General features: G+C 48.5%; 1 protein-coding gene across 4 annotated transcripts in view; it reads right to left on the bottom strand.

Moving 5' to 3' along the window:
• LOC140431041 (oxysterol-binding protein-related protein 8-like) overlaps positions 1-27702 on the bottom strand; it is a 224053-nt gene that overhangs the window by 134360 nt on the left and 61991 nt on the right. For 2 of the 4 annotated variants that reach the window (XM_072518947.1, XM_072518949.1), the window contains exon 1: positions 18767-18859. The exons of the other annotated variants lie outside the window; for them this stretch is intronic. In XM_072518947.1, the coding sequence (XP_072375048.1) occupies positions 18767-18844 (78 nt within the window). In that variant the 5' untranslated portion in view covers positions 18845-18859. Of the gene's footprint in view, positions 1-18766; positions 18860-27702 lie in introns of those variants that run through there. 4 annotated transcript variants of the gene reach the window in all.

Genomic DNA, 27702 nt, shown 5'->3' with positions numbered 1-27702 from the left:
TGGTGAGTATAGGCGATAGTTTTACCAATTTCTTTTGTGTTTACCTCGCAGGAGTTTTCAAACTTGTCCAGGACTGTCTGGAAGTCTTTTTTGTCCTGCCCTTTGGAGTATTTGAAGGAGTTACAGATCTCTGTTGCATGCTCACCCGCAATGGTGAGTAGAAGAACTATCCTTTTAGCATCGGCCATGCCATTTAGGTAAGCTGCATCCAGGTAAAGCTGAAATCTCTGCTTGAATGCACACCAGTTGGCACTAAGATTGCCGTGGTACCCGAGTTGCTGAGGAACCAGAATCTCGATCATCTTGCCTGGGTGCTGTTGCTGATTGCCACGGATCTTGCTGAGTTGAACTAAATAGATTGAACAGGCACTACTGGTACCATGTTGTGCTATGCTTCTTCGTGTAGCATAAGCTGCTTCCTTGATGTATGCTTTGACAAAAGAAGGTCCAGACTTTGTAATGAGTTCAATATGTTTATTGAACTATTAACACAGTTCTTAAATGAGTTTGACTCTCCTGCTAATCTAACTGTAGGAACTCAGTCTAACTAAACCAGTCTGCTCTAAGCCTTGTGCTGGGTGTGATGCTTCTGATCAACCCTGATGTACTCTCTAGTTGTGGGCCTTGTGGTAATGCCACCATTGGTTGTGTCCTGTTGTAATGACCCATTGGCTGTATGTCTGCATGTCATGACATCTCTGGTGCTCCCTCTAGTGGTTACTTAGTCATAGTGTATTTACATTAACCCCTTGTGTACATACAGTGATGCATATCACCTACAGAGACCTTTGTTGTGATCTTTCTCCCATGACATTTACACATCAATTCCCAATTTTGAAAGGCATAGCTCCAAGAGACCTTTGTTGTGATCTTTCTCCCATGACATTTACACATCAAATATGTTCTTGCCTACCCAGCAGGTGTCTATTCTCTAGTCTATGACTAACACATTCAGACTAGGTAAAATACAATCAGTCATAGAATCTCTCCCCCTGATACTCAAATGCAAGAACACCACAGTCTTCTTGGGTCATGGTTAATAACGTTTCCCATTTTATGTTGAATTTCATCACAAGTACGGCACCATTGCAAGAACAAAATAACTAAAAGTAACATCTTCAAGTGGGAAGTCAAGAAATCACTAGAGACAAATTTATTTGTGGCTTCTCCTGTACTCTGACATTTTGAAAATAAATTTAGGGTGCCCAATTATTTTTTCCCAATTCAGGGGCAATTTAGTGTCGCCAATCCACCTGCCCTGCACATTTTTTTGTGTTGTGGGGGTGAGACCCACGCAGACAAGAGGAGAATGTACAAACTCCACACGGACAGTGACCTGGAGCCGGGATTGAAACCCGGGTCCTCGGCGCCGTGTTGCAGCAGTGCTAACCTCTTATACTATGAAATGCGTCATGTCCATTTTCGTTGATGTTGCTCTCACACAATATGAACTTCAGAAATGCCAAATATAAAGTCATTTTAGAATTTTGAACAGTCACAAAAACTTATTTAGTGTAAAATTTGATGAATATATAAGAATCTACAACGGAAGGAATCTTATATCACGCAGAGTGGGAAAATTTTGAATATTGCGCATGTTGAATCTTCTTCTCCCCCCCCCCCCCCCCCCCCCCCCCCCCACGCTCAAGCAATCTTGCCGAAGATAATTTGAGACCAGCAGCAGCTACGTGCCCAGCGTGGCAGGTAGCAAACTGTCAGCAATTAAGTGTCCACTTAAATTGGTGGCATCGCTGGGATCTTACTGATGGCAGACGGACCTCTTGCCTGTAGCCAATGCCTGCAGTCAGACTCCCAGAGGAATGATGAGGGCGAGTGAGGCCTCCTTTAATCTCCCAGGAGCCACTGGTACCACACGGCCCCGGGCATGACTGTGGAGTGGTGACCTGGCAGCTGCGGCCACAGTTTATTTTTAAACATTTAGGAGCGAGAGAGCGCTCATGTCTTGAGTTCCCTTTTCTAATGGCAATGGCCACGTCTCCAAGTGGGGTTGTCGGCCTGCCAGAGTCCCAGGTGCTCCCATTGGCCCTCCAGCATGCCAATGGGAGTCTTAATTGCCTTAATTGGATAGCGAACAGGAAGCGGGGGATCTGTTAAGGGGCCAACTTCGGGAACATCATGGAAACTGGACCTCAGAAACGACTGGTGTCAGGATTCAGAAATGGTACCGGCCCATGTTTAAAATTAAGGGTGATAATATTCCGTCCAATGTTCCATCGCAGATTGTATTCTTGGAACAACATTAATTCCTTTTCCCCTCTGAAGGTGCTGACTGCTGCCGGGTACTTGCGGTTAGGAAATTAGCACTTGAGAAATGCGAAGATATTTATGACTAAAACAGTGAAGTATAGGACCGGGTTTATTGTTTGACATTGATATAGGTAACAGATTCAAATCAAAACGAATGAGACCTGGTAAGACCTCCTTGCCCAGCTTGCTATTCTTCATCCATGCACTCAGACAACGAATGTCAGGAGGCTATTCCCCTGTCCTCATCCCACATACATGCACATGGGTTGAGATTCTCCGTTTCTGAGGCCAAGTGTTGACGCCGATGCAGAATTCATGGGGTTGGATTCTCTGCAGCCTTGCACCGAAATCGCATTGAGCACGGAGTCGGAGAATCAAAGTTCCCGGCCAAATCGGGCCCGGCGCCGCTCCGGTGATTCTCCGAGCCCGGAAGAACCATTGCCAGAGGCCCAGTCAGCGATATTCTGCTCCCGACCGGACGAGTTCCCGATGGCGTGGAACTAATTTGGTATGGCCGGTCGGCACTCTCGCGTGGGGGATCGAAGCACTGGTGGGGGGGCATTATGGCCGGCCGGGGCAGCAATCGGGCCGGTCCAATATAGAGGCGCACGGCCTTTCGGGGTGAGGGGCCTAGTTTGTTTGTGTTGGTCCGCAATCCGAGTCTGCCATGGCACTCATAAGGTCCTCCAGGTCACTGCGAGCCCCCAGAAGGTAAGTGAATCAACTTTTATGTTTTTCAGGAAACTGGGGAGTACAACACAAGCGTTTTTACACCTGCGTGGGGACATAGCCCCATTTTGGGAGAATCCAGCACATGGACTTTCACTTCAGCAAAGCTGGCGCCGAACCTGGATCGATTGAGCAATTGTGGAGGGGCTAGCGCCAGCGCCACGTGGAACACAATCGATTCCAATGAAAAAAGGTGTGGGATTCGCCGGGTCCGTGATTGACAATCGGGAGGCTGACGAGCTGCAGCCCCACATACACATTACGATTCTCACACACACACTCATCCCAGTCAACAAGATGGCACTGGGGCCAGTGGGCACCTAGGGGATGGCCTGGGGGGGACATCATTATGACCCGTGGCCCTAAGTTCACAGTGGGCTGTCAGCAGTGTGCGCAGTTCCATGGCTGCGGCAATGGTGTTCAGTGTCCGTTCATGCCCGACCCCACAGCCCACCTCCTCGCCACCCCTCGCAACTCTCCCCGGTCCTGGCAGAGCCATCCCAACCAGCGGCGCAACTGTCAACAAACTATGGCGATGTTGGACACTTTCCATACCACCTCTCTCTCCCTCAGCAGCCACAGCACCGGTTTCACAATTTCTAAAAGCACAAGTGAACCTCGCCGTCGGGAACTCGGCCCATCGGAGGCGGAGCATTGCGGTGGCCCCGGAGATCACCGGGTCAGGCCCCCTAATGATATCTACTGTACATGCATTCCGGTCCGCACTGACGCCGCAGTCGAAGTGATGGAGAATCGCGATTTGGCATCAAATCACTGCCCACTGCGATTTTAGTGTCAGAACCTATTCTCCGCCCAATCGGGTTTCGCGATTTCGGCATCAGCCAACGGAGAAACCTGCCCATGGTCTTTCTAGCAGGAATCACCAGAATAATGATCAGAATCTGAATTTTTGATTTCCTTCAGTTACAGAGCGATTCCTCCCCCCCCCCCCCCCCAAGCCCCCCCCCCCCTCCCCAGACTGAGATGAGTTAACATTCACCACAGATCAGGGACTGAACCAGAGCACTTTTGGCCTGAATAGGTCAGGACTGCACCAGGTGGCCACACAATCCGCAAAATATTGGGGAGGGTGGGGACCCCAATGCAATTGAAAGATTAAAAAAGTAATGAAAGGAATTCCATTTTGATTCCTTTGCATACCTGAGCCATATTCTTGCTATAGCAACGCACTGACTTTTCAACACGCTGGCCTGCTTCTAAAGCTGGACAAAGGCAGCCAGGCTATGTCTGTCCCTTGCAATCATCCTTGGTCATCCCTCAGGGATAAGCTAAGACTGGTAGATCAGCATTTTAGGACATTCCACAACGAAATGCGATTACATTTCAGATTACGATGCAAGGATAGTGCTTTGGGTGTAGTCACAACAGCGGGAACACTGCAGTACATTTTGTATCACAGTTCAACACTGACTTTTATTTACAGAATCACATACTTGGTGCAAAAATAATTTTCACATATAGAAAGAATTAATGTAGGAACAGAGTTGGGCCTAGGGCGAACTCCAGGACATGGGTGCCATCTCAGGTGCTGCAATAAATGCACATGACACTTAACACCTACGCTCTTACACTTAGGTGGTACAGCAAATATTTCAGTGGCATCTGCTTCCTCTCATACACATTACAACGTAATGGTTTCTCACTAACACCTTCTCAATGTCAATTAGGAAAAGGACAATAAATGCTGCCTTGCCAACCTCTATTATTCTGTCCCTGGATTACAGCTTGCTTCTAGCTCCCTCACCCCCGCCAACATGGCGATTTGTTCAAGCAGTCAATGGAAACTAAAATTGGACAGAATGCAAAATGGTTTCGATATTGCTCATTTTGCATTATCGCGAAGACCAATTTGACATCCAACATTGCAAAGTGCGGAAGGGACCAGGAGAAACAGGAGTTATTAATGATACCCTACTCTCACTTCCTTTCACTACTGGCCGAATTTCCAAAAAATATCCTGGTCATGGCAGTAGGCACACAATGCCTATGAAAATAAATTTAGCATACCCAATGATTTTTTTTCCCAATTAAGGGGCAATTTAGTGTGGCCAGTCCACCTAACCTGCACATCTTTGGGCTGTGGGGGTGAGACCCACGCAGACATGGGGAGAATGTGCAAACTCCACACAGACAGTGACCCAGGGCCGGGATCAAACCCGGGTCCTCAAATCCGTAGGCAACAGTGCGAACCACTGCACCACCAGGCCATCCCTATGAAAGACATTAATCTTATTTTCTATTAACCATTCAAGAAATGGATACATAGCCGAATGGGAACAAAATTCAAGATTACTATTATCAGTAGAGTCTGAGACAGCCAAATATCACATGGGAGAGGTACCAACAGGGTTCTGAAAAATATTATTGAGGAATGTAAATGAAGAGCTAAGGGTCATATGGTAAAGCACATCATTCGGAGCTGACAATGGCAGGAGAGAATAAAATTGTCATTAAATGATACCAGGCTTGAGCTTTCAAAGTGTGCAGAAAAAGGAATTCTAAAGGCATAAGGAGCTCCACAATTTTGATGTTCTTGAAAAGAATGATAGGATGGAAGACCCTAGTATTCCTTAATTTCAACACATAAGAAGAAGAGAAAGAACATCATGAAAGGAAGAGCTGTGATCCCAGTGGTAATGGTAAAATAGAGAGGCAAGTAAAGATGCCATGGATAGAGATGCTGCAGGATTGTGTAGGCGTGCATGGGTTAAATGAGGTGCCCCACAAAGCCGGCAGGATATGAGTATTGGCACTGTCTGAATAAGTGTTCAGAGACCTCCCAGCATAACCAGAAAGATGCCCCCTCTCCTGTGACATTGTCAGAGGCTTACTGTATTAACGGATGAAAAGGGAGAGCAATTCTACGTCTGTATGCGTTGCACTAAACTGATTCTATCAGCTGGGATTTGGGAATTATCTTAATAATCTTGAGTAAAAGTAACAGACCAGCCTGGGAGATATGTGGTGCTTTGTTGTGAGCTCTTCTACAATCAAAGCAGGTTAAGCTGTTATTATTATCCTGCGGCTGAGCTCCCTGAAACTGCAGTTAATTCCCTCTTAATACGGAAGGGGATTAAGTGGCGCAATGCTATATCATTTTAAAAATTCTTCATCAAATTTAACTAGAGTCTCAACTGTTCATGAGAGACACATTTATGTTGATGGGATTCAGTGACTAGAAGTGGTGAACAGTAAAACCAAGAAATACAGACTAAAGACAAATGGACCGATGAGATGTGGAAGTAGGTCATTTGGCATGTCGAGATCATGGTTGAACTTTACAGCAACTTTACTGTTCCACTCTATCCTGACCTCTCTAGATTTAGTGCCCCATAAATCACTTCAATCCTGAACATAATCATCGACTAAGCTTCCACTGGTCTCTGGGGTAGAAAATTCCAAAAATTCTCAACCCTGAGTGAAGAAATCTTTCCTTATAGCAACCTTAAATGGGCTCAGTCTTTATCCTGGGACTACGACCCCTAGTTTTAGATTCTCCAGCAAGGGAGGAAACCCCTCGGCATTACCTTGCCAAGGCCTCAAAGAATTTTATAAGTTTCAATGAGATCTTCTCTCATCCTTCTAAACTCAAAAGAATATAGGACATTTTCATTCAATATCTCCCTCAGGACAGTATCTCATCCGAGGAATCAACCCAGTGAACATTTGTTGCATATCCCCAATCCTTCCAACAACAGACCCAACAACGTATATTCATTTGATATTTTTAACACAATGAAATGTCTCAAATGCGAGGGCATTAAAAAATAATAACGACATGGAGTCACATCAGGAGATATTAGGTCAGATAACCAATAACTTGGTCAAAGAAGTAGATTTCACAGAGGATCTTAAAGTTGGAAAGTGAGATAGAGAGACAGAGAAGTGTAGGGAGGGAATCCTGGAGTTTATTGTCTAGGCAACTGAAGTTACAGCCACCAATGTAATTAAAATTGTGGATGCACTAGAGTCCAGAAAAAGTGCTGATACCTTGGAGCAAGTGGAGGGCTTGAGGAGGCTACAGAGATAGGGAGGAGTGAGGCCACTGAGGCATTCAAAAACAAGGATGAGAATTTTAAAAATGAGAGGCTTGATGCAGAGCCAATGTAATTCAAAAAGCAGAGTGATGATAGGGGAATGCGACTTTCTGAGAATTAAGACAAGGGTAGCAGAGTTTTAGATTACCTCAAGTTTACGAAAGGTAGAAAGTAGGAGCCAGGAGTGCATTGGAATAGTCAAGACTAGAGGGTTTCAATAGGAGGTGAGCAGAGATGCGGGCAAAGTTACGGAGGTGGAAATAGACATTTTTAACGATGGTGTGAATATGAAGTCAGAAGCTTATCTGAGATCAGATGTGATACCAAGATTGTGAACAGACTGACATAAATTCAGACTGTTGGCAGGGAGGGGGATGGAGCTGGTAACTAGGGAACGGAGTAGAACGGAGTTTGGAGCTTGAACCAAAAATAATGGTTACTGCAGGTCAGATTAGCAGTCTGATAAATTTAGCAACAGTGGAGAAGTCAAGAGAGATGATGATGGAGATAGAGCTGGGTATTGTCGGTATACATGTGAAAACTGATGCTGTACTTTTGAATGATGTCATGGAGAGGCAGAATAAAGATGAGAAATAGGAGGGGACCAAGGATAGATCCTTGGGGGGCTGCTAAGATAATGGTGTGGGTGCAGGAAGAGAACCCATTGCAAGAGATCCTCTGGTTACATTTAGAGAGCTAAAAATGAAAGCAGCCCCACCCAGCAAGGCAACATTCCTTATTAACATGATCAGAATCATCCATCGTACCCAAGGAGTAGTCTCAGCAAAGCACTGTAGAATTGCAGCAATACTTCCTTCGTCTTATGCATCAAGTCCATTGCAATAAAGGCTAACTTAAATTTGCCTGCCCTCATATATCCTTGAGTGGCGTGGTGTCAGGTTTGATTTAGTCACATTAGGCCCTCCGAGTGGCTGCTACCCCCCCTCTCACCGACCCTCCCAGTCACTGCTACCCCTCCTCTCACCGACCCTCCCAGTCACTGCTACCCTCCCTCTCACCGACCCTCCCAGTCACTGCTACCCTCCCTCTCACTGACCCTCGCAGTCGCTTCTAACCCCCCTCTCACCACCCTCCCAGTCACTGCTACCCCCCTCTCACCGACCCTCCCTCGCACTGACCATCCCAGTCGCTGCTACCCTCCCTCGCACTGACCCTCGCAGTCGCTGCTACCCTCCCTCTCACTGACCCTCCCAGTCGCTTCTACCCTCCCTCTCACTGACCCTCGCAGTCGCTGCTACCCTCCCTCTCACTGACCCTCCCAGTCGCTGCTACTCTCCCTCGCACTGACCCTCCCAGTCGCTGCTACCCCCCCTCTCACTGACCCTCCCAGTCGCTGCTACCCTCCCTCTCACTGACCCTCCCAGTCGCTGCTACTCTCCCTCGCACTGACCCACCCAGTCGCTGCTACTCTCCCTCGCACTGACCCACCCAGTCGCTGCTACTCTCCCTCGCACTGACCCTCCCAGTTGCTGCTACCCCCCCTCACTGACCCTCCCAGTCGCTGCTACCCTCCCTCTTACTGACCCTCCCAGTCACTGCTACTCTCCCTCGCACTGACCCTCCCAGTCGCTGCTACCCCCCTCTCACTGACCCTCCCAGTCACTGCTACCCCTCCTCTCACCGACCCTCCCAGTCACTGCTACCCTCCCTCTCACCGACCCTCCCAGTCACTGCTACCCTCCCTCTCACTGACCCTCGCAGTCGCTTCTAACCCCCCTCTCACCACCCTCCCAGTCACTGCTACCCCCCTCTCACCGACCCTCCCTCGCACTGACCATCCCAGTCGCTGCTACCCTCCCTCGCACTGACCCTCGCAGTCGCTGCTACCCTCCCTCTCACTGACCCTCCCAGTCGCTGCTACCCTCCCTCTCACTGACCCTCGCAGTCGCTGCTACCCTCCCTCTCACTGACCCTCCCAGTCGCTGCTACTCTCCCTCGCACTGACCCTCCCAGTCGCTGCTACCCCCCTCTCACTGACCCTCCCAGTCGCTGCTACCCTCCCTCTTACTGACCCTCCCAGTCGCTGCTACTCTCCCTCGCACTGACCCACCCAGTCGCTGCTACTCTCCCTCGCACTGACCCACCCAGTCGCTGCTACTCTCCCTCGCACTGACCCTCCCAGTTGCTGCTACCCCCCCTCACTGACCCTCCCAGTCGCTGCTACCCTCCCTCTTACTGACCCTCCCAGTCACTGCTACTCTCCCTCGCACTGACCCTCCCAGTCGCTGCTACCCCCCTCTCACTGACCCTCCCAGTCGCTGCTACTCTCCCTCGCACTGACCCTCCCAGTCGCTGCTACTCTCCCTCGCACTGACCCTCCCAGTCGCTGCTACCCCCCTCTCACTGACCCTCCCAGTCGCTGCTACCCTCCCTCGCACTGACCCTCCCACTCGCTGCTACCCTCCCTCTACTGACCCTCGCAGTCGCTGCTACTCTCCCTCTCACTGACCCTCCCAGTCGCTGCTACCCCCCTCTCACTGACCCTCCCAGTCGCTGCTACCCCCTCTCTCACCGACCCTCCCAGTCGCTGCTACCCTCCCTCTCACTGACCCTCCCAGTCGCTGCTATCCTCCCTCTCACCGACCCTCCCTCGCACTGACCATCCCAGTCGCTGCTACCCTCCCTCGCACTGACCCTCCCAGTCGCTGCTACCCCCCTCTCACTGACCCTCCCAGTCGCTGCTACTCTCCCTCGCACTGACCCTCCCAGTCGCTGCTACTCTCCCTCGCACTGACCCTCCCAGTCGCTGCTACCCCCCTCTCACTGACCCTCCCAGTCGCTGCTACCCTCCCTCGCACTGACCCTCCCACTCGCTGCTACCCTCCCTCTACTGACCCTCGCAGTCGCTGCTACTCTCCCTCTCACTGACCCTCCCAGTCGCTGCTACCCCCCCTCTCACTGACCCTCCCAGTCGCTGCTACCCCCTCTCTCACCGACCCTCCCAGTCGCTGCTACCCTCCCTCTCACTGACCCTCCCAGTCGCTGCTATCCTCCCTCTCACCGACCCTCCCTCGCACTGACCATCCCAGTCGCTGCTACCCTCCCTCGCACTGACCCTCCCAGTCGCTGCTACCCTCCCTCGCACTGACCCTCCCAGTCGCTGCTGCTCTCCCTCTTACTGACCCTCCCAGTCGCTGCTACGAATATAGGAATTCAGCAATACCCTGTATAAAGCATTTCTACTTAAGAGTATTATGTTTTTTTTCTGACAAGGAAGGTCATTGGTTGCAATGAGAAAATCTGATTTGTTGCCGTTGTTTCATTTAAAGTTGTTTCTTTCAGGAACAGAACTACACTGTTAAGCAAGGATTTATTGTAGTGTTTGTCTGACCTGTCTGCAGTACTGAGGCGCTCAGCTCCTGCATTCCAGGTGAATAGCATGCAGCATAAAGCAAAGGATATTTACGGAATTTTGCCAGAAATTAGCAGAGCTTTTAAAACATTAAACATAGAAAATGAAGTAATTACAATGATAGTACTTCGGCAAGATGTAAAAGGTTTCCTGAATTACAATGATTCCATCGTAGTTAGTGCCTTTATAATTGATTTTTATGGTGATGGAAAATGATCTGGAACAGACTGCTTCCCACCATTCACTTAGTCTGTATACGGCATGGGGACAGTGACAGATAAAACTGAATCCTGGGCCTGGAGAAGTGAAGGATTCAGTTTGAAGGGCCCCTGCCGAGTGGCCAGCGTTCATACGCGAATCCAGATGGTGAATGCTGGCAGACTATTCCAACTGCTTAGAACATAACAGCCAAGTCCAGTCTTCCACATATATACAGATAAAGATAGTGATCAATCAGACTGATTGATTGTTCATCTCCATTGTCCAGGAGCAGTGAGCTGTGCAGCAGCGTCCTTGTCGCCCAGTGATCAGTTCAATCAATATGTAAATTGTAGATTTTAAGAGGATGCGAAGAGGGACAAAATGTTTCTTTAACTGTAGTACATTAGAGAATGATCCTAATGTTCATTCTTTTCTTATGCAGTAGACATGGAAAGTGGTGGATGAGCAAGTTAGAAACAATGCCACCATTTCAAGATCCTGCTGCTATGCCAAAAATATAAATGCTGACTTTTATCAGAGCTAAGGAAAATGTTACTGTTCATCAGTAATCCAGTGGCACAGATTACTCACTCAGAATGTGTCATAACCCACACGGGACTTACGAAGTGGCAATGATTAAACTTCCCGTGAGACTGGCCGAATCCAAGCTCCCCCATTAAAAGGGGCGCAGAAATCTAAACCATGTATAGTTAGTTATCTTCTGTATAAAGTAGGCCAGTTTGGGTACCGACAGGCGAGACCTGGCTGGGATCTTTCATACCGTGTAAATAATAGTATTGTAATAAAACTTAATTTCCTTTTACCTACTCGGTGTGGATTGCTTTGTGGTCCGACTGAGTCATGAGTGTATGATTCATATCTCTCACAGCAACGCCTCCTAAGGCTTATCACTTTTAAGATTAATTATGCAATTTTAATTCAGTGCCAAATGATTGCTCATTTTGTAATGTGGATGCTTTCTTCTCGGAATCTGACTGAGAGGGTCTAAATGCATTTCAATTTAGACCTTCATAGTGAAGATGGTAATTAACCATAGCCCAAAAAAGATCAGAGGCATCTTCATAGAATCCCTACAGTGCAGAAGGAGGCCATTCGGCCCATCGAGCCTGCACCGACCCTTTGAAAGACCACTCTACCCAGGCCCAAACCCCCTCCCTATTCCTACAATCCAACCCTAAGGGGCAATTTAGCATGGCCAATCCACCTAATCTGCACATCTTTGGGCTGTGGGAGGAAACCGGAGCACCCAGAAGAAACCCACGCAGGCATGGGGAGAATGTGCAAACTCCACACAGTCACCCGAGGACAGAATCGAACCCGGGTCCCTGGCGCTGTGAGGCAGCAGTGCTAACCACTCTGCCCCCGTGCCGCCATTAGACAGAGGGAGAAACAATTGGTAACATATAGCTTGAGTGGCACCACTCCACAAGTAGAGGTCAAGGCAGACAGGCCTTTATGAACTTCCGCAGTTATAGTCAGTAGATACTCATTCCACTGGTTTGGGCTGAACTTCAACCTAGAAATCTAGCAGTGGACATAGCAGCAGAGTTTGCCTTTTGGGGACCTTGTGTGAAAGGGCAGTTTTGGGACTGAAACCAACTGGGACCCCGGGCCGTGCAATTCCCAGGTTACGGGACCCTAATTCAGCCTCCTACGTCTAAAATACTGCAGATACTGGAAACCCAAAATAAAAACAGAACATGCTGGAAATACTAAGCGGCATCTGTGGAGGAAAAAACAGAGTTAACGTTTCAGGTCAATGACCTTTACATGAATGAAGTATATACAGGAGCTCAGCCAGCCTGGAATGATCAATGCTGATGGTCAAGTGGCCTGGATCATCTTAGGAGCCTTGACTGGCTTGGGAGCCTGTGTAATTGCATGGATTGCAAGGCACTAATAGTGCCCCAAGGATGAGAAGTCAGTGTGTGATCTATTATTTGAGCAGTCTCTTCAAACTGCCCTTCAGCCCTCTGGAAGCGGTGCTGAAGCCAATGTTTGGCAGAGCTGCCACCAATAGTTATCTCAAAGATATATAATGTAACCCTGTACACTGCCAAGACCCTCGATTTACTTGGCTGCTGCATTTGCTGTCTCAGCAACTATTCCCAGCTGATTGGCTGCGAAACACACTCAATTTGTTAAACACAACGAGCACTTACATCATTACAAGTTACACCAGCCGCTGTTAGTGGTAACTTTCGCTCGTGAGTCAGAAGATTGTGGATCCAATTTCCATCCTAAAGAACTGAGCACAAAATCGAGGCTTACACTCAGGTGGATGCAAAAGATGCTGTGGAGAATTTCCCCTGTCTTCCTGCCAATGTTTATCCTTTCATCAACACCTAAAATAGATTGGTTCATTGTCACATTGGAGTTGTGGACCTTGCTGCATGCAAACTACTGCCCTACAGAGCATTCATGGATTGTAAAGCATTTTGAGATGCCTGGAGGTTGTGAAAGGTGCTATATGAATGCAAATTCTTCCTCTGCACAAAATAGAATCAAGGCTGAGTGACACTGATGCATAAAACCAACTTTTGTCTCAACCCCTGCTGCTATCTGTGTACCCGAACAGGCGCCGGAATGTGGCGACTAGGGGCTTTTCAGTAACTTCATAACAGTGTTAATGGAAGCCTATTTGTGACACTAATAAAGATTACTATTATTATCACCCAACATGCAAATCCAGGTTTTAAGTGAAAGAACAAAGACGGTCTTCCTTATAGTTACCAGTGTAATGAACTGGATAAATAAGTCCAACCTAAAGTTTGAAATTACACAGAGACTAACAGGAACAGAATTTGGCCGGTAAGGTGTATCACACTCCGAATCAATGCAGTACATTGGGTGTGGCTGCTTCAAGACAAATAATAAAAACCTGAAAATGATGGCTCTGTGACTAATCAAACTGCAGCCCAACTCTGCATGCGGGTGTTCAAATATAGGCCCAGTCTCTTTGGCGTTTTCACAAATGAGTTATTGTGTGTGGCTAACAAGTCAAATAAATGCAACAGATAAATTGTTCCTATTGGACACACACTGATCCAACCAAACCGATGACTTAATTTACTATATTATAGTACCTTTAACATAGAAACGGAAACTTAACAAAGCTATAATCAGACTGAAAAAGAGAGACCAAGTCAAAGAATAAGATATTAGGAAGTGTGAACAAAGTGTGATCAAAGTGATTTTAAGTAGGATCTGAAAGTTGGAGTGGTTTCGGGAGTGGATTCCAGATCTTGGGCCTTGGAGGAATAAATTGACAGCTTCCAATGGTGAAGGGTGCACTTGGGGACAGAATCAAAAGAAATGGATAGTTCAGTAGTGGATTCATGGGATGGGGGAAGTAGGATAGCTATAGGACTGGAAGAGGTTGTAGAGAAGGGAGCATTGTACCCACAAAGAGATACAAGCACAATGCTGAAAACTTTACGATTAGAGGTGTTGGAGGCCCAGGATCACTGTCCAGAATGGATATAGGAGATGGATAAGCAAGATTTAGGGTGCGATTTAACTAAATGGGAACAAAGTCCCATAGCGATTGTATTTACCCACGTTTTTCCTGGTGCTCGCAGCACTGAGAAACACATGGCGATAAAACATGACTGGTGTTTGATAAGGGGCCTCAATGGGGAACACACGGCCAAGGCCGCACATAGCCCTGTTTTATACACTGAGGAGCTCTGTTCGCCAAGGCCCCAAATGTGACCCCCGACTCATGACATTTGTCTCTCACACCAGGAAACGAGCATCTGCCTCAAACAGAAGCAGCAAGGGGACACAGTATTTTAAGCATGGTGGCTTTGAGGGTTTGGCCATTTATTTATCTGTTGAAATGAAACCCAGATGTACCCTTACCCCACTGCAGAATACTCTAATCATTAGAAAAACTAGACCAATGGCAATCCTCCATCTCCCTCCCAGACAAATAGAATCCAGCTGGTCACTTCCCTAACAGGTCCCAAACCTAGCGGCAGAAATTCATCTGACTCTGGATCAAAACGAACAATATCCAGATGGATTGCAATGGAACTGACTAATGAGCATTGCCTACGACAGGTAGCTGATCTGATGCTGACCATTTTCCGTCACGACCCCAAGACAAATCTCTCCCTCCCTCACTTTTCCCTCTGAAATCTTGCTCTTCCCAACACTCAAATGTAACCACTCCCTCTCCGGACACTAAACCAGTGACTCACTCACCATCCAACTCTGGTGATCCCAATGCAGCCACATCATCTGCTTTTGAATCAAGCTTCCTTTGACGATTCCTAAACCTGCTGATCCCCCTCTTGAACCCCCAAGCCCCAAATGTCGCCAGTGTTTCCCTCTCTGTCCAGTAACCAAAATCCTCCCTTTAGGTTGTCAATCCAGCATTTCTCTCCCATTATTGCACTTCTCTTCGGATTAAACTCCAGAAATTGTCCCTTCCATCACGTCAACACATAATCTAATATTCATGGACGTTTGTCACCAGGATTGAGACCAATGCTTCTGCACCTTCTGAATCCATCAGGTCAAACTTCCGTCACAGCTCCTCCTCTCCAAGCCCTGAACTCACAGCTTCGTCTTGTTTCCCTTCCATCTCCCCTCATGCTGAGCTCATCTTGTTTAATCATAGAATTTGGCCCATCGAGTCCGCACCGGCTCCCGGAAAGAGCACCCTACCCAAGCCCACATCTCCACCCTATCCCCACAACCCAGTTACCCCACCCAACACTAAGGGCAATTTTGGACACTAAGGGCAATTTAGCATGGCCAATCCACCTAACCTGCACATCTTTGGACTGTGGGAGGAAACCGGAGGAAACCCACGCAGACACGGGGAGAACGCGCAGACTCCACACAGACAGTGAACCAAGCCGGGAATCGAACCTGGGACCCTGGAGCTGTGAAGCAATTGTGCTATTCACAATGCTACCGTGCTGCCCCGCCTCCTGCTCCATTGACGCTCACTGAGCTGCTATGTTAGCTGACGTTGTTAATGGTCATCCTGTCAGCTGCTGTCCTTCAAATCTATTGTCATCAACAATAAACCAACCCCTGACACCATCATCCTTGCAAACTACCACTCCATCTCCAATCTCTCCTGCCCCTCCAAAGTCCTTCAAGGAGTTGTTGCTCCCAAATCAGCGCTCATTCTTCCCCAAACTCCGGGCGGGATTCTCCACTCCCGCGCCGAAGTGCCCACGCCGTCGTGAACGCCGTCGAGGTTCACGACGGCGCAAAACGGCCCCTACCCCGAACCGATTCAGGGCCCGATAATGGGCTAGGAGCGGGGCCGCGTCATTTACACGCGCCAGGCCTTGTCGCCACGTAAAGGCGGTGCCGCATACATGACGCGGCCGGTGCCACATAACTGGCGTCACCCGCGCATGCGTGGTTGCCGTCCTCTCCGAGTCCGCCCCTCAAGAAGGTGTCAGATGGATCTTGCGGGGCTGCGGAAGAAAGGAGGTCCTCCTTCAGAGAGGACGGCCTGACGATCGGTGGATACCGATCGCGGGCCAGACCCCATTTAAGGCCCCCCCCCGCCCCCGGTGCGGGATCCCCCCTTCCCCCCCCCCTGCAGGCCGCCCCCCCCCCCACCAGCGTTCCCGCGCTGTTCCCGCCGGCAGCGACCAGGTGCGAGATTCTCCGACCCTCCGCCGGGTCGGAGAATCGCCGGGGGCTGGCGTGAATCCCGCCCCCGCTGGTTGCCGAAGTCTCCGGCACCAGAGATTCGGCGGGGGCGGGTTGGCGCCCCCCCCCCCCCCCCCCCCCCGCTCGATTCTCCGGCCCAGATGGGCCGAAGTCCCGCCGCTAAAATGCCTGACCCGCCGGTGTAAATTAAACCACCTATCTTACCGGCGGGACAAGGCAGCGCGGGTGGGCTCCGGGGTCCTGGGGGGGGGCGCGGGGCAATCTGGCCCCGGGGGGTGCCCCCACGGTGGCCTGGCCCGTGATCGGGGCCCACCGATCCGCGGGCGGGCCTGTGCCGTGGGGGCACTCTTTCCCTTCCGCCTTCGCTACGGTCTCCACCATGGCGGAGGCAGAAGAGACTCCTTCCACTGCGCATGCGCGGGAATGCTGTCAGCGGCCGCTAACGCTCCCGCGCATGCGCCGCCCGGAGATGTCATTTCCGCGCCAGCTGGCGGGGCACCAAAGGCCTTTTCCGCCAGCTGGCGGGGCGGAAATTAGTCCGGCGCAGGCCGAGCCCCTTAAGGTTGGGGCTCGGCCCCCCAAGATGCAGAGGATTCCGCACCTTTGGGGCGGCGCGGTGCCCGTCTGATTTGCACTGTTTTGGGCGCCAGTCGGCGGACATCGCGCCGTTTCCGGAGAATTTTGCCCCAGGTGTGGACGGTGCCGGGGGGGAACCCACCGTTTTGGCCTGGCCGCTCGGCCCATCCGGGCCTGAGAATAGCAGGGGTGCTGGAGAATCAACATTTTGGGTGTCTCGGGCGATTCTCCGGCCTGCACCGCGCGGAACCCGACGGGGCCGATCTCGCCGCTTGGGAGAATCGCGGGAGGGCGACGGACCGGCGTCACGGGACAATTTGGCGACCCAGGCGATTCTCCCAACCGGCGCGGGAGTGGAGAATCCCGCCCTCTATGTCTGAATCCCGCAAACAGGTTTTTGCCCCCAACTCAGTTTTGTGACAGCTCCTATTAAATTTACAAATAACAATCACTGTGACAAGGAGAAACTATCTTTCCTTGTCCTTCTTGACCTGCATGAAGCATTTGACACTAATGTCCACATCATCTTTCTCCAATGCCTCTCCAGTCATTTTGCTGGGTGGGAATCTATCTACCTGTAGACAGAGAATCACTTGGCAGTGGTTTCTCTTCCCACTCCCATACAATAATCTCTAGTGTCCTCCAAGGATCTATCCTTGGTCCCCTCCTATTTGCCATCTAGAACATGCCTCAGCATCATCTTAAAACACAGTATTAGTTTCCTCATATACATTGACAATTTAGTAACAGTGGAGGAACCGAGAGAGGTGCTCAGGTGGCTTGGGTGTTGTCAGACTACCTGTCCAACATCGAGGATAAGCAGAAATGTTCTCCATTTAAATACGAGAAGACTGAAGCTACTGACATTGGTTGCTGCTACAAACTTCATTTCCGAATGACTTTATTTCTCTCTCTGGCAACTGTCGAGACCAGAATCTTTGAAGTTATGGGGTCATATGTGACCTTGAGATGAGCTTCTGAAACACATATCCATGCGGTCACTATGGCTGTCTCTTTCCTCCTCCATAATATCGCCTGACCCTTCAGCTCATCCGTTGCTGAAACCCTCAAACATGCATTTGTTAACTCTAGGTTTGACCATTAAATACATACTCACAGTCAACTTCCCACATTCTACCCTCCGGAAACTTAAGGTCATACAAAATTCCTGTCCATGTCCTGTTCACCCATCAGCCCTGTTCTCAGTAACCTATACTGCCTCTCAGTTGAGCAACACCTCAATTTTCAAATTCTCACCCTGGTTGTCATCCTTTCTATGGCCTCAGCTCTCCCAATCTGTAGTCTCTTCCAGCCCTTTGCCATCCAAAATCTCTGTGCTCGTCTAATTCCAGCCTCCTGAGAATCCCTGATATTCTTTTTAATTCATTCATGGGATGTGGGTGTTCGTGGTTATTCCTTCATTTGTTGCCCATCCCCAATCACCCTTGTGAAGGCGGTGGTGAGCTGCCTTCTTGAATTGCTGCAGTCCATCTGATATAGGTACACCTATGGTGCTGTTAGGGAAGGAGTTCCAGGGTTTCGACCCAGTGACAGTGAAGGAACGGTGATACAGTCATTGGTCAAGATGGTGGTGGAAAGGAACTTGCAGGCGGTGGTGTTCTTAGGTATCTGCTGACCTTATCCTTGTAGGTGTGGTAGTGTTTTGGAAGGTGCTGTCTGAGGTAGTGGGTTTGGAAGGTGTTATTTTAGTTGCTCCACCATTGGTGGCCATCTTGGTGCTCCTTTAAGATGCTCCCAACTAAGCACTTAGTTATCTGCCCGATTACTACTGTATCTTGGTGTCAAATGTTGCTTTCTAACGCTCCTGTGAAACTTATTGAGACATTTAATTACATTAAAGACACTGTATGAATACAAGTTGATGTAGTCTTACTTCCTGAAGTTGTTGATTTATCCTGGGCAACAGGTCTACAATACCTGTCACCACAGAAAACGTTAGCCAAGTGCCCATTCATTATACACGAGTCTTGACAGGTGGACCATCAGAAGCAGGAACATTGGCTGGTTTACTTCATACCCTAACAATAAAACATGGAACAAAAGAGAAAATGCTGGAAAATCTCTGCAAGTCTGGCAACATCTATAGGGAGAGAAAACAGCTAACGTTTCGAGTCCGATGACTCTTTGTCAAAATTTGTAATTTGGTTTTATCCAGTGTTTAATAAAACATGGAGGTCATTTACAACACCCAGTGGTACAGTGATTAGCACTGCTGCCTCAGAGCTCCAGGGATCCAGGTTCAATTCCGGCCTCGGGTGACTGTGTGGAGTTCGCATTTTCTCCCCGTGTCTGTGTGAGTTTCCTCTCACAGTCCAAAGATGTGCAAATTAGGTGGATTGGCCATGCTAAATTGTCCCTTGGTGTACAGAAAGTTAGGTGGGGTTCCTACGGGGACAAGGTGGAGGTGTGGGCTTAGGCAGGGTCCGCTTTCCGAGGGCTGGTACAGCTCGATGGGCCGGATGGCCTCTTTCTGCACTATAGGATTTTATGATCTATGAACACCCAATTTCTGCCCCCATCAAAGACTAAAACTCAGCACAGGATGGAGTGATGCAGCATCCTGATGCTTGGATTCCTTTTCAATATTCATCACTCCGCTACCTCGCTGTTAATCAAATATTAAATCAATTAAATCCCCCTTAATTAAATCAATTAATTCTGTTCCAGGAAACTACTTGAGTCAAAAGTCTGACATCTCAAACTATTTCAGTCATTTGGCACACAGTATGGTCCCTGCATGACATCTGGTCCACTCAGGAAAGAAAGGCTATAATTTCAGGTTCATGGCTTCAGACGAAGGATCTCGTAGAACACTTCAGCCTGCCTTTTCTATGGTAAACGTTGCTGCATACTTCTAACATTTTCTGCTTTCCTTTCAGATTTCTATTCATTGCAGCATGGAATGGCTCGAGCACAGAAGTAGGCCATTCGGCCCATCAGGTTGGTGTCGACCCTCTGTAAGAGCACTTCAGTTAGTCTCACTCTAGCAGGCTTTCCCCTTGGCCCTGGATTTTTTTTTGCCTGATTAGATGCATGTCCAATTCTCTTTTGCAAGCCATGATTGAATCTGTGACTGCCACTCTGTCAGCAGTGCATTCCAGATCCTAACGACTCATTGCATAAAAATGTTTTACACCATGTCACTATTGGTTCTTAGAATGATTGGTTCATGGAATTCCTACAGTGCAGAAGGAGGCCATTTGGCCCTAGGCCTACTCCCCCGTAACCCCATAACCTCATCTAACCTGTACATCCCTGGACACTAAGGGGCAATTTTATCATGGAATCGAAGTAACTGTGTAGTGATACCTATATGTGCTGGTATATAAAGAGTTACCAACCACAGCATAGTGTAAGACAACCACTAGATGGCAGCACTAGATTAATGTATAAATTAGTGAACTGAAAAGATCTTGGGTCTCTTCGAACCAGGAGTGACTAGACAGCAGTTAGAGAGAGATATAGCTTAGTTAATACTTATAGTTAAATACAGTTAATACTTATTCTGATTTACTTTATCACCAGTGATAGTTCTGTCAGAGTGAACAAACTCATTAATATTTAATTCGTTATTCATTAAACCTATTTTGCTTTGAATTGAAGATTGATAGCTTCTGTGAAATCTAACCATCTGATCATTCTGGAAGTAAAGCAGAGTAACGGCATATTACAAACCACGCTCATACATTGTGAAAACAGCAGAAGGTACAATTGTAAGAAGAAATCGACGTGCACTACAGAAAATGTGACTACAAAAAGACACTTTTCCTGTTTTGAATTTCAATGAATCAATATTTCATGACACTTTAATCAATACCAGAAATAATGATGACAAGCTTAAAACAGTCAAGACATCATCACCACTTCCTCGCCAACTCTGAAGATCGACAAGATGCAGGAAGAAACCAAATAGACGGAACTTGTAAAATATTCACTGTTATCTGTATGATCATTACTCATTTTACTTTGTATAGATATACATATCAGGTTTATTGTATCATAGTTATACATTTTTCTTTGCTACACCTCAGAAAATAAGTTTAAAGAAGGAGGATGTAGTGATATGTATATGTGCTGGTATATAGAGTTAACACGGTAGCACAAGTGGATAGCACTGTGGCTTTGCAGCACCAGGGTCCCAGGTTCATTTGTTATGGGCCAGGGTTCAGAGAATCCCAAAGTATATCATGGAGTTCACCTGACTCACAACTTTTAATAGATTGTGGTATGGGGAGCACACGGCCCACTCTACAGGTGTGGTACAGCAGAAATGGAAAAGTATTTTTTAAAGCAAAACAATGTTATTCTATGAACTCAAGTTAACCTTTTTAAAACAGTGAACATCTTAGCAACCATTAATTCAAATACAACCCCAAAGACTACAACACTAAGTAATCCTTTAAGCTTTCCTTTTAACATCCATACGACTTTAAAAAAAAATCTTTATCAGAAGCACATCAGGTTAAAGTCACTACTGTTACTAGTTTTAAATTACCAGGATCGATTTACAGTCTTTAGATTACAGAGAGAGATTCATACACCTTGTGGCTGTGACTGCAGCTATCCAGCTCTGAAAACGAAACTAAAACATACCCTGCAGCAAACAGCCTAAAACGAAAGTAAAAAGCTGACAGACAGCCCAGCTCCACCCACACTCTGACATCACTGATAAACACCCATTTCTCAAAGGTACATTGCTTAAGCACCCATTTCTTAAAGGTACTCTCACTACAGATATTTGTATACATACCCATTTATAAACACCCATTTCTTAAAGGTACTCTCACATGACAGATTCCCCGCTGGGTCACTGTGCGGAGTCTGCACGTTCTCCCCCTGTATGAATGGGTTTCCTCCAGGTGCTCCGGTTTCCTCCCACAGTCCAAAGACATGCAGGATAGGTGGATTGGCCATGTTAAATTGCCCTTAGTGACCAAAAAGGTTAGGAGGGGTTATTGGGTTACAGGGATAGGGTGGAAGTGCAGGCTTAAGTGGGTCAGTGCAGACTCGATAGGTGGACGAATGGCCTCCTTCTGCACTGTATGTTCTGTGTAACAATTACATCATAGTGTAAGACAACCACTAGATGGCAACACTAGATTCAGGTATAAATAAGCAAACTCAAAGGATTTTGGGTCTCTTTGAACCAGTGACTCGACAGCAGTTAACGAGAGATATAGCTTTGTTAATACTTATAGTTAAATACAGTTAATACTTATTCTGATTTACTTTATCATCAGTGACAGTTCTGTAAGAGTGAAGAAACTCATTAATATTTAATTAATTATTCATTAAACCTATTTTGCTTTGAATTGAAGATTGATAGCTTCTGTGAAATCTAACCATCTGATCATTCTGGAAGTAAAGCAGAGTAACGGCATATTACAAACAAGTAATATAACGACATGCACATCTTTGGACTGTGGGAGGAAATCAGAGAACCCAGAGGAACCCCACACAGACGCGAGGAAAAAGTGCAAGCTCCACACAGACAGTCACCCAAGGCCAGAATTGAACCCGGGATAGGCTAGGTTGATTGGCCATGCTGTATTGTGCCTATCTGGAGGTTGGTTGGGGTTGCGGGGATGGGGTGGGGGATTTGGCCTAGGGGGGTGATCATCTGGGGGGGGGGGGGGGTGCAGACTCAACGGGCCAAATGCCCTCCTTCTGCACAGTAGGGATTCGATAATCTATGATACTTCCCTTGGCAACCCAGATGTGTCCCATCTTTACTAACTTTAAATAAAGCTAGACTTTCTTATACCTCAATCAATTTTTTGCCCGTCCTGTATGTCAACTACTTTCTCTTTCGCTTTGACAGCATCTTCTTTCTTGGTGAAGACAAGTGCAAGTACTCATTTAATACTTCAGCCACACCCTCTGTTTCCATGCACTGATACCCTTCCTGGCCCCTAATCAGGCTGATGCCTACTCTTAATACTCTGTTACTATTGTCATGTGAGAGTACCTTTAAGAAATGGGTGTTTAAGAAATGTTCCTTTAAGAAATGGAGCTGGTCATGTTACTGGAGTGATGTCAGAGTGTGGGTGGAGCTGAGCTCTACTTCTGCTTTTTAGTTTCAGTTTGAGAAAAAGCTTGCGTGTATCTGTGTTTTTCAGTGAGCTGCATCTGAATTTTAACGAAGAGCTGCACTGTTGATCACTGCCATCCAAAGACTATCTATGGATCATTTGGTGAACCCAGAATTGTAAAATGGCTCAGTATTGAATGAAAACCTAACGTGCTCCTGTTTGAAGGTTTGTTAAGTCTTTTGGATGTTAAAAGGACAGCTTACAGGGTTACTTAGAGTTGTTGTCTTTGGGGTTGTATTTGAATTAATGGTTGCTTAGATGTTCACGGTTTGTTGTAAAAAGGTTAACTTGCTTTCATAGAATAAACATTGTTTTGCTTTAAAAAATACTTTTCCTTAGAGCAAGAGACACATGAAGGATTTGGGAAACTGGCACGGACGGGAGAGAGCCAGTGTACAAAGCTATGTAACATATCGTTTTACCATGTATATATCTTGCTATGTGCGATTTCTTACTATTTTGTTACCGGGGGGTGGGGGGGGGCGGGTTATTGTTTGTAAGGGTGAAAAATTGTGTTAAAAAACTTTAATAAATATATTTTAAAAATACTTTTCCATTTCTGCTGTACCACACCTGTAGAGTGGGCTGTGTGCTCCCCATACCACAATCTATTAAAAGTTGTGGGTCAGGTGAACTCCATGATGCACTTTGGGGTTCTCTAAACCCTGACCCATAACACTATTTATATGCCTTTGGGGACTTCTGGATTCCGTTTTATGCTCTCAGCCTCTTCACGGGCTCTTGCGTTGCCTCTGATTTGTCTTTTTTTATTTCCTTTCTGAATTTTCTACATTCAGCCTGGTTCTGACTTGTATTATTAACCTGGCATCTATCACATGCAGCCTTGTACTGCTTCGTCTTCCTATCTCCTATATCATCCAGGGACCTCTGACAATGCGTGTCCTACATTTTCCCCTATTAGGAATCTACCTTCAACCATCTCCTCTTTAAAGGCAGCCCATTGTTCTATTACAGTTTTCCTTCCAATCTTTGCTTCCAATTTATCAAGACCAGGTCTATTCTCATCCCTCTGAAATTGGTCTGCGCTAAGTAAATATTTTCACTCTAGATTTCATCTCGTCTTTATTCAGAGCTAACCTAAACATTATGACATTACAAATCCGTGCTCCCCAAAATGTACCCCCCTGCTGACCTTTGACGCATCTCATTCTCCAGAACCTAATCCAGCAATGCCTTCTTTCACATTGGGCTCCAGAGGACCCCCAACGGAAATTTTTCAACGACTTCCCGTGTGGGAAGGTGAGAGCAAGGTCCCCCTTCCATAGTATATGGAGTGGACCAGAAGTAGAGCGGTTTACTGAGGTGACATTTGACCCCTGGATCTTCCCACATTTAAGCTATAGGCCTGCCTCATTCAGAATAAACCTGCTGGAGAAGTAAATTAAAGAAAACCCAGTGAGTACTCTTTGTGGTGCATTTGACCCAAGCAAACTGCAAACTAAGCTGGACTGAGCTGAGCTGGGAACCCCGCACAGATACGGAGTGTTCTGCTTCTGACTGATCCAGGAACTGTGGTGCAGCCCACAGGGGAATATTAACAATTAGACACACAGAACTTCTCCCGTTAAATCGCACCCTACGCGCCGTATCGGGCGCGACTTCCCGGGTGCTTCCCAACAACTGAGTCGGCGAAACCGCGGCACATATTTAATGGCAATTAGTGCCAGAAATGATCCCCATGAGCTTCACGGCGGAAATGGCTGTCTCGCGCCCGGCAGCTCCCTGCTAACAAGGGGGAGCTGCTCATAAACATTCCCTTTGAACTCACTCCAGTCAGCGCACATCCATGCCGCCACACAGACTTGCTCCACGCTTCGGGGATGCTGTGGCAGTAGCTGTCACTTCGGGCAGCAGCTGTCACTTCGGGCAGCGTGACCAGGAGGACCTCAGCCCAGTGCAGGAAGAAGACCAATAACTTCCACCGGGCCACAAGGGCAAGGGCAAGTTGACACCAGCCCCCTGGCACAGTTCCGCCTGCCACCACCCTGACATCCACCCCCCTCCCAAACTAATCGCCGCTGGCAACCCGCAACGTTCCCCCCCCCGCAGCATGTTACCGCACTCATGCCACAACCCACATGGCACCCACTAGCAAAACAGCACAACCCTTCCATGCCCAGGAGCAGTGCTCACACACACCTGGCATAGATCCCCCTGATGCATCAAGCATGCATCTCACAATGCCCTTTCTCTGTCTCTGCAGGAGATGTTAGCCTACAATAGGCAGGAAAGGGCCAAGACGGGTGGCTAGGTTCCGGACATCATAGCAGAGTCCTCACCTGCTAGAGGAATGGGCCATGGAGGTCGTGGAGTTGTCCCAGGAGAGAAGTCACCAACAGTGAGGTTGGCCTGTGCTGCAGAGGTGAGGATCCACTGTGTCTCAACCCAGATGACCTGTCTCAAAAGAGTTGTTCATATCAGACAAAATAATGCTTCCCTCTCACTGACCACATGTCCATTCTCTTGCAGGATCTCCATCCGATTAGGCCGGGTCATCCGTGGTCGCTCCTGCCCAGCCACCCAAGGGAACACCTCAGAGGAGTGGCCTGAGGATGCCACCATTGAGGCATCACGGCTATCATCCCCAGCAGTGCAGAGACACACACCTCAGTATGTGACAGGAGGCTGCTGGGGCACAATCTGGTGAGCACCACACAGATGCTGATGCATATCGAATGGAGGCAGGAACATCCAAGGGAGTCAGCAGTCAGAGGTCTGCTGGATTCCAGGACTCAGCTGGGTCCCAGTAAGATGCTGAGCCACTGGACAAGGTTATCCCAGAGCTGATGCAGACGCTAGGGCACATCTACATGGCCAATAGATTCAGGAGCGGACGTCAGCGTCATTCTGGTGAGCGCATAGCTGATTGGAGAAGTCCCAATGGCCAAGGGTGCAGGAGATGGCGCCGACAATGTATGGCATCAAGGCCAACGCTGCTAGGGTGACAATCCCAGTGGAAACTGCAGCATGACATCAGCGCCTTGAGTACTGGTGTCCAAGGTTTGGCTCAGTCAGTGACGACCACAGCGGAGGGTCTCGACCGCATTTCCCAGTCACTGAGGGACATGTCCCAGACGCAGGTGTACATTGGTGGGGCACTCCACTGCATATCCCAGTCTCTGGGAGACATGTCCAGTGACAGCGGTAGGTCGCCAGGGCCCTCTGGCTCCAGGCCCCCCAGAGAATGCCTGCCAGGGGCAAAGGCCACAGGGCACCTCCACTTCTGATGTGTGTCGTGGGGACACACCTAGACGTAGCAGCAGAGCACGAAAGATTTAAAAGGTTGAGGAGCACTGAGTCGGACTGGGGAGTGGAGGCGGGGGCACCATCTGTAGCTGGGGAGAACGAGGGCTTCGAAAGTTCATAATTAAACCATGTTACACCTGACACGTGCAAAGCATCTGTCACATTATTCCTCACAGCGGGCCAGCTTGCACTCCCACCCCCTATTGCCCTCTGCTTCCCCCCACGGGAAGTGGTCCTAGATCAGGAGCCCTCCGAAGTAGACTACGTGCAGGTGGTGTATGTGAGCACGTTGTCAGCAGAAAGGCAAGAGCCAGACTATGGCATAAACTGAGGAGCGCCAAAGCTTACCTAACAGCAGGTCATTATCACTCTCCTGCCTTGTATATTGGCCCGTTGACAATGCCGACACAGGCCCATCACCTCGAGGTGATGTTACACAGACCCTGGGAGGGTGGAACAGGATAGTTCGGGAAGGCAGTGTAGGAAGGTCGGGGAGGAGAGGAGGGATGGGTCGGTAGGGGATATTATGAGGGAGGGGAGGGATTGTTGGGGGTGGGGGCGGGGTGGTGGAAGAGGAGGAAAAGACGGGGTGAGCTGATGGACAAAGCCTCGTCCAACGAGAAGCGGAAGAGGATGGGGACCTCCCAGGCCCTCCGTGCACGATGGACCTTCGCCGGAGAGCACAGCAGACCTCCATTAAACAGGACACCGCCAGAGCGGTCCAGACTTCGGAACTGCATTGTCAGCAGTCCGGTGCACTGCCCGGGTGGCAGCATCGGCCTTGTTATATCAGGTCTACACTTTGGAATCCGGCCCCCGCACTGGCGCCATCAGCCAGGACCTCAGCAGGGTCTACTGAGTGTGAAGCGGTCCCTGCGCATGGGGTGCCGCCTCAAGCCGTGCCAATGTTGCTGCCGCCTTCTCTGGCGTCTGCCTGCCTTGGCTGCCACCAGCACCGCAAGGGCTGCCGCTGTGGGGTTTTATATCTGTAAGGAATAAGAGAAGGTGAGAGACCAACAATCAGTAATGGCCTCCATCCCGGGACCCTCGAATCTCCCAAGCCTCCCCATCCTTATGTTTCCTGCCTTCTCTCAGAGTGCCATCCACCAAGCCAGTTGTGCTGGGGGACCCCATCCTGCACACTCACCCCAGGCCACATCAGGAGCCGCTAGACCCAAGATCCCAGACCGCTGCCGGGAACATGAGTTGGACCAAGCTCAGGTACCCTCCCCTGATCCATGCACTCACCCTTTAATTGTGGGGATATCCCCAGTGCTGAGGCCCAGCTCTTGGGTGTTTGGCTACTGCCTCGTGCCCCTATGGTTCAGGCAAAGTGTCCAGCCCTCACAGTTTGATTGGAATGCAATAAAACGTGTCAGAGACATCGGCACGTGTACCCACAAGACTGCACTTGAGAATATTTTGTTCATTAAATGGTCAACAGTACCTT

Source organism: Scyliorhinus torazame, chromosome 10 (genome assembly GCF_047496885.1).
Source record: "Scyliorhinus torazame isolate Kashiwa2021f chromosome 10, sScyTor2.1, whole genome shotgun sequence".
Classification (NCBI taxonomy): domain Eukaryota; kingdom Metazoa; phylum Chordata; class Chondrichthyes; order Carcharhiniformes; family Scyliorhinidae; genus Scyliorhinus; species Scyliorhinus torazame.
Note: the sequence above shows the minus strand (reverse complement) of the source record. Positions and strands in the feature narration are given on the sequence as shown.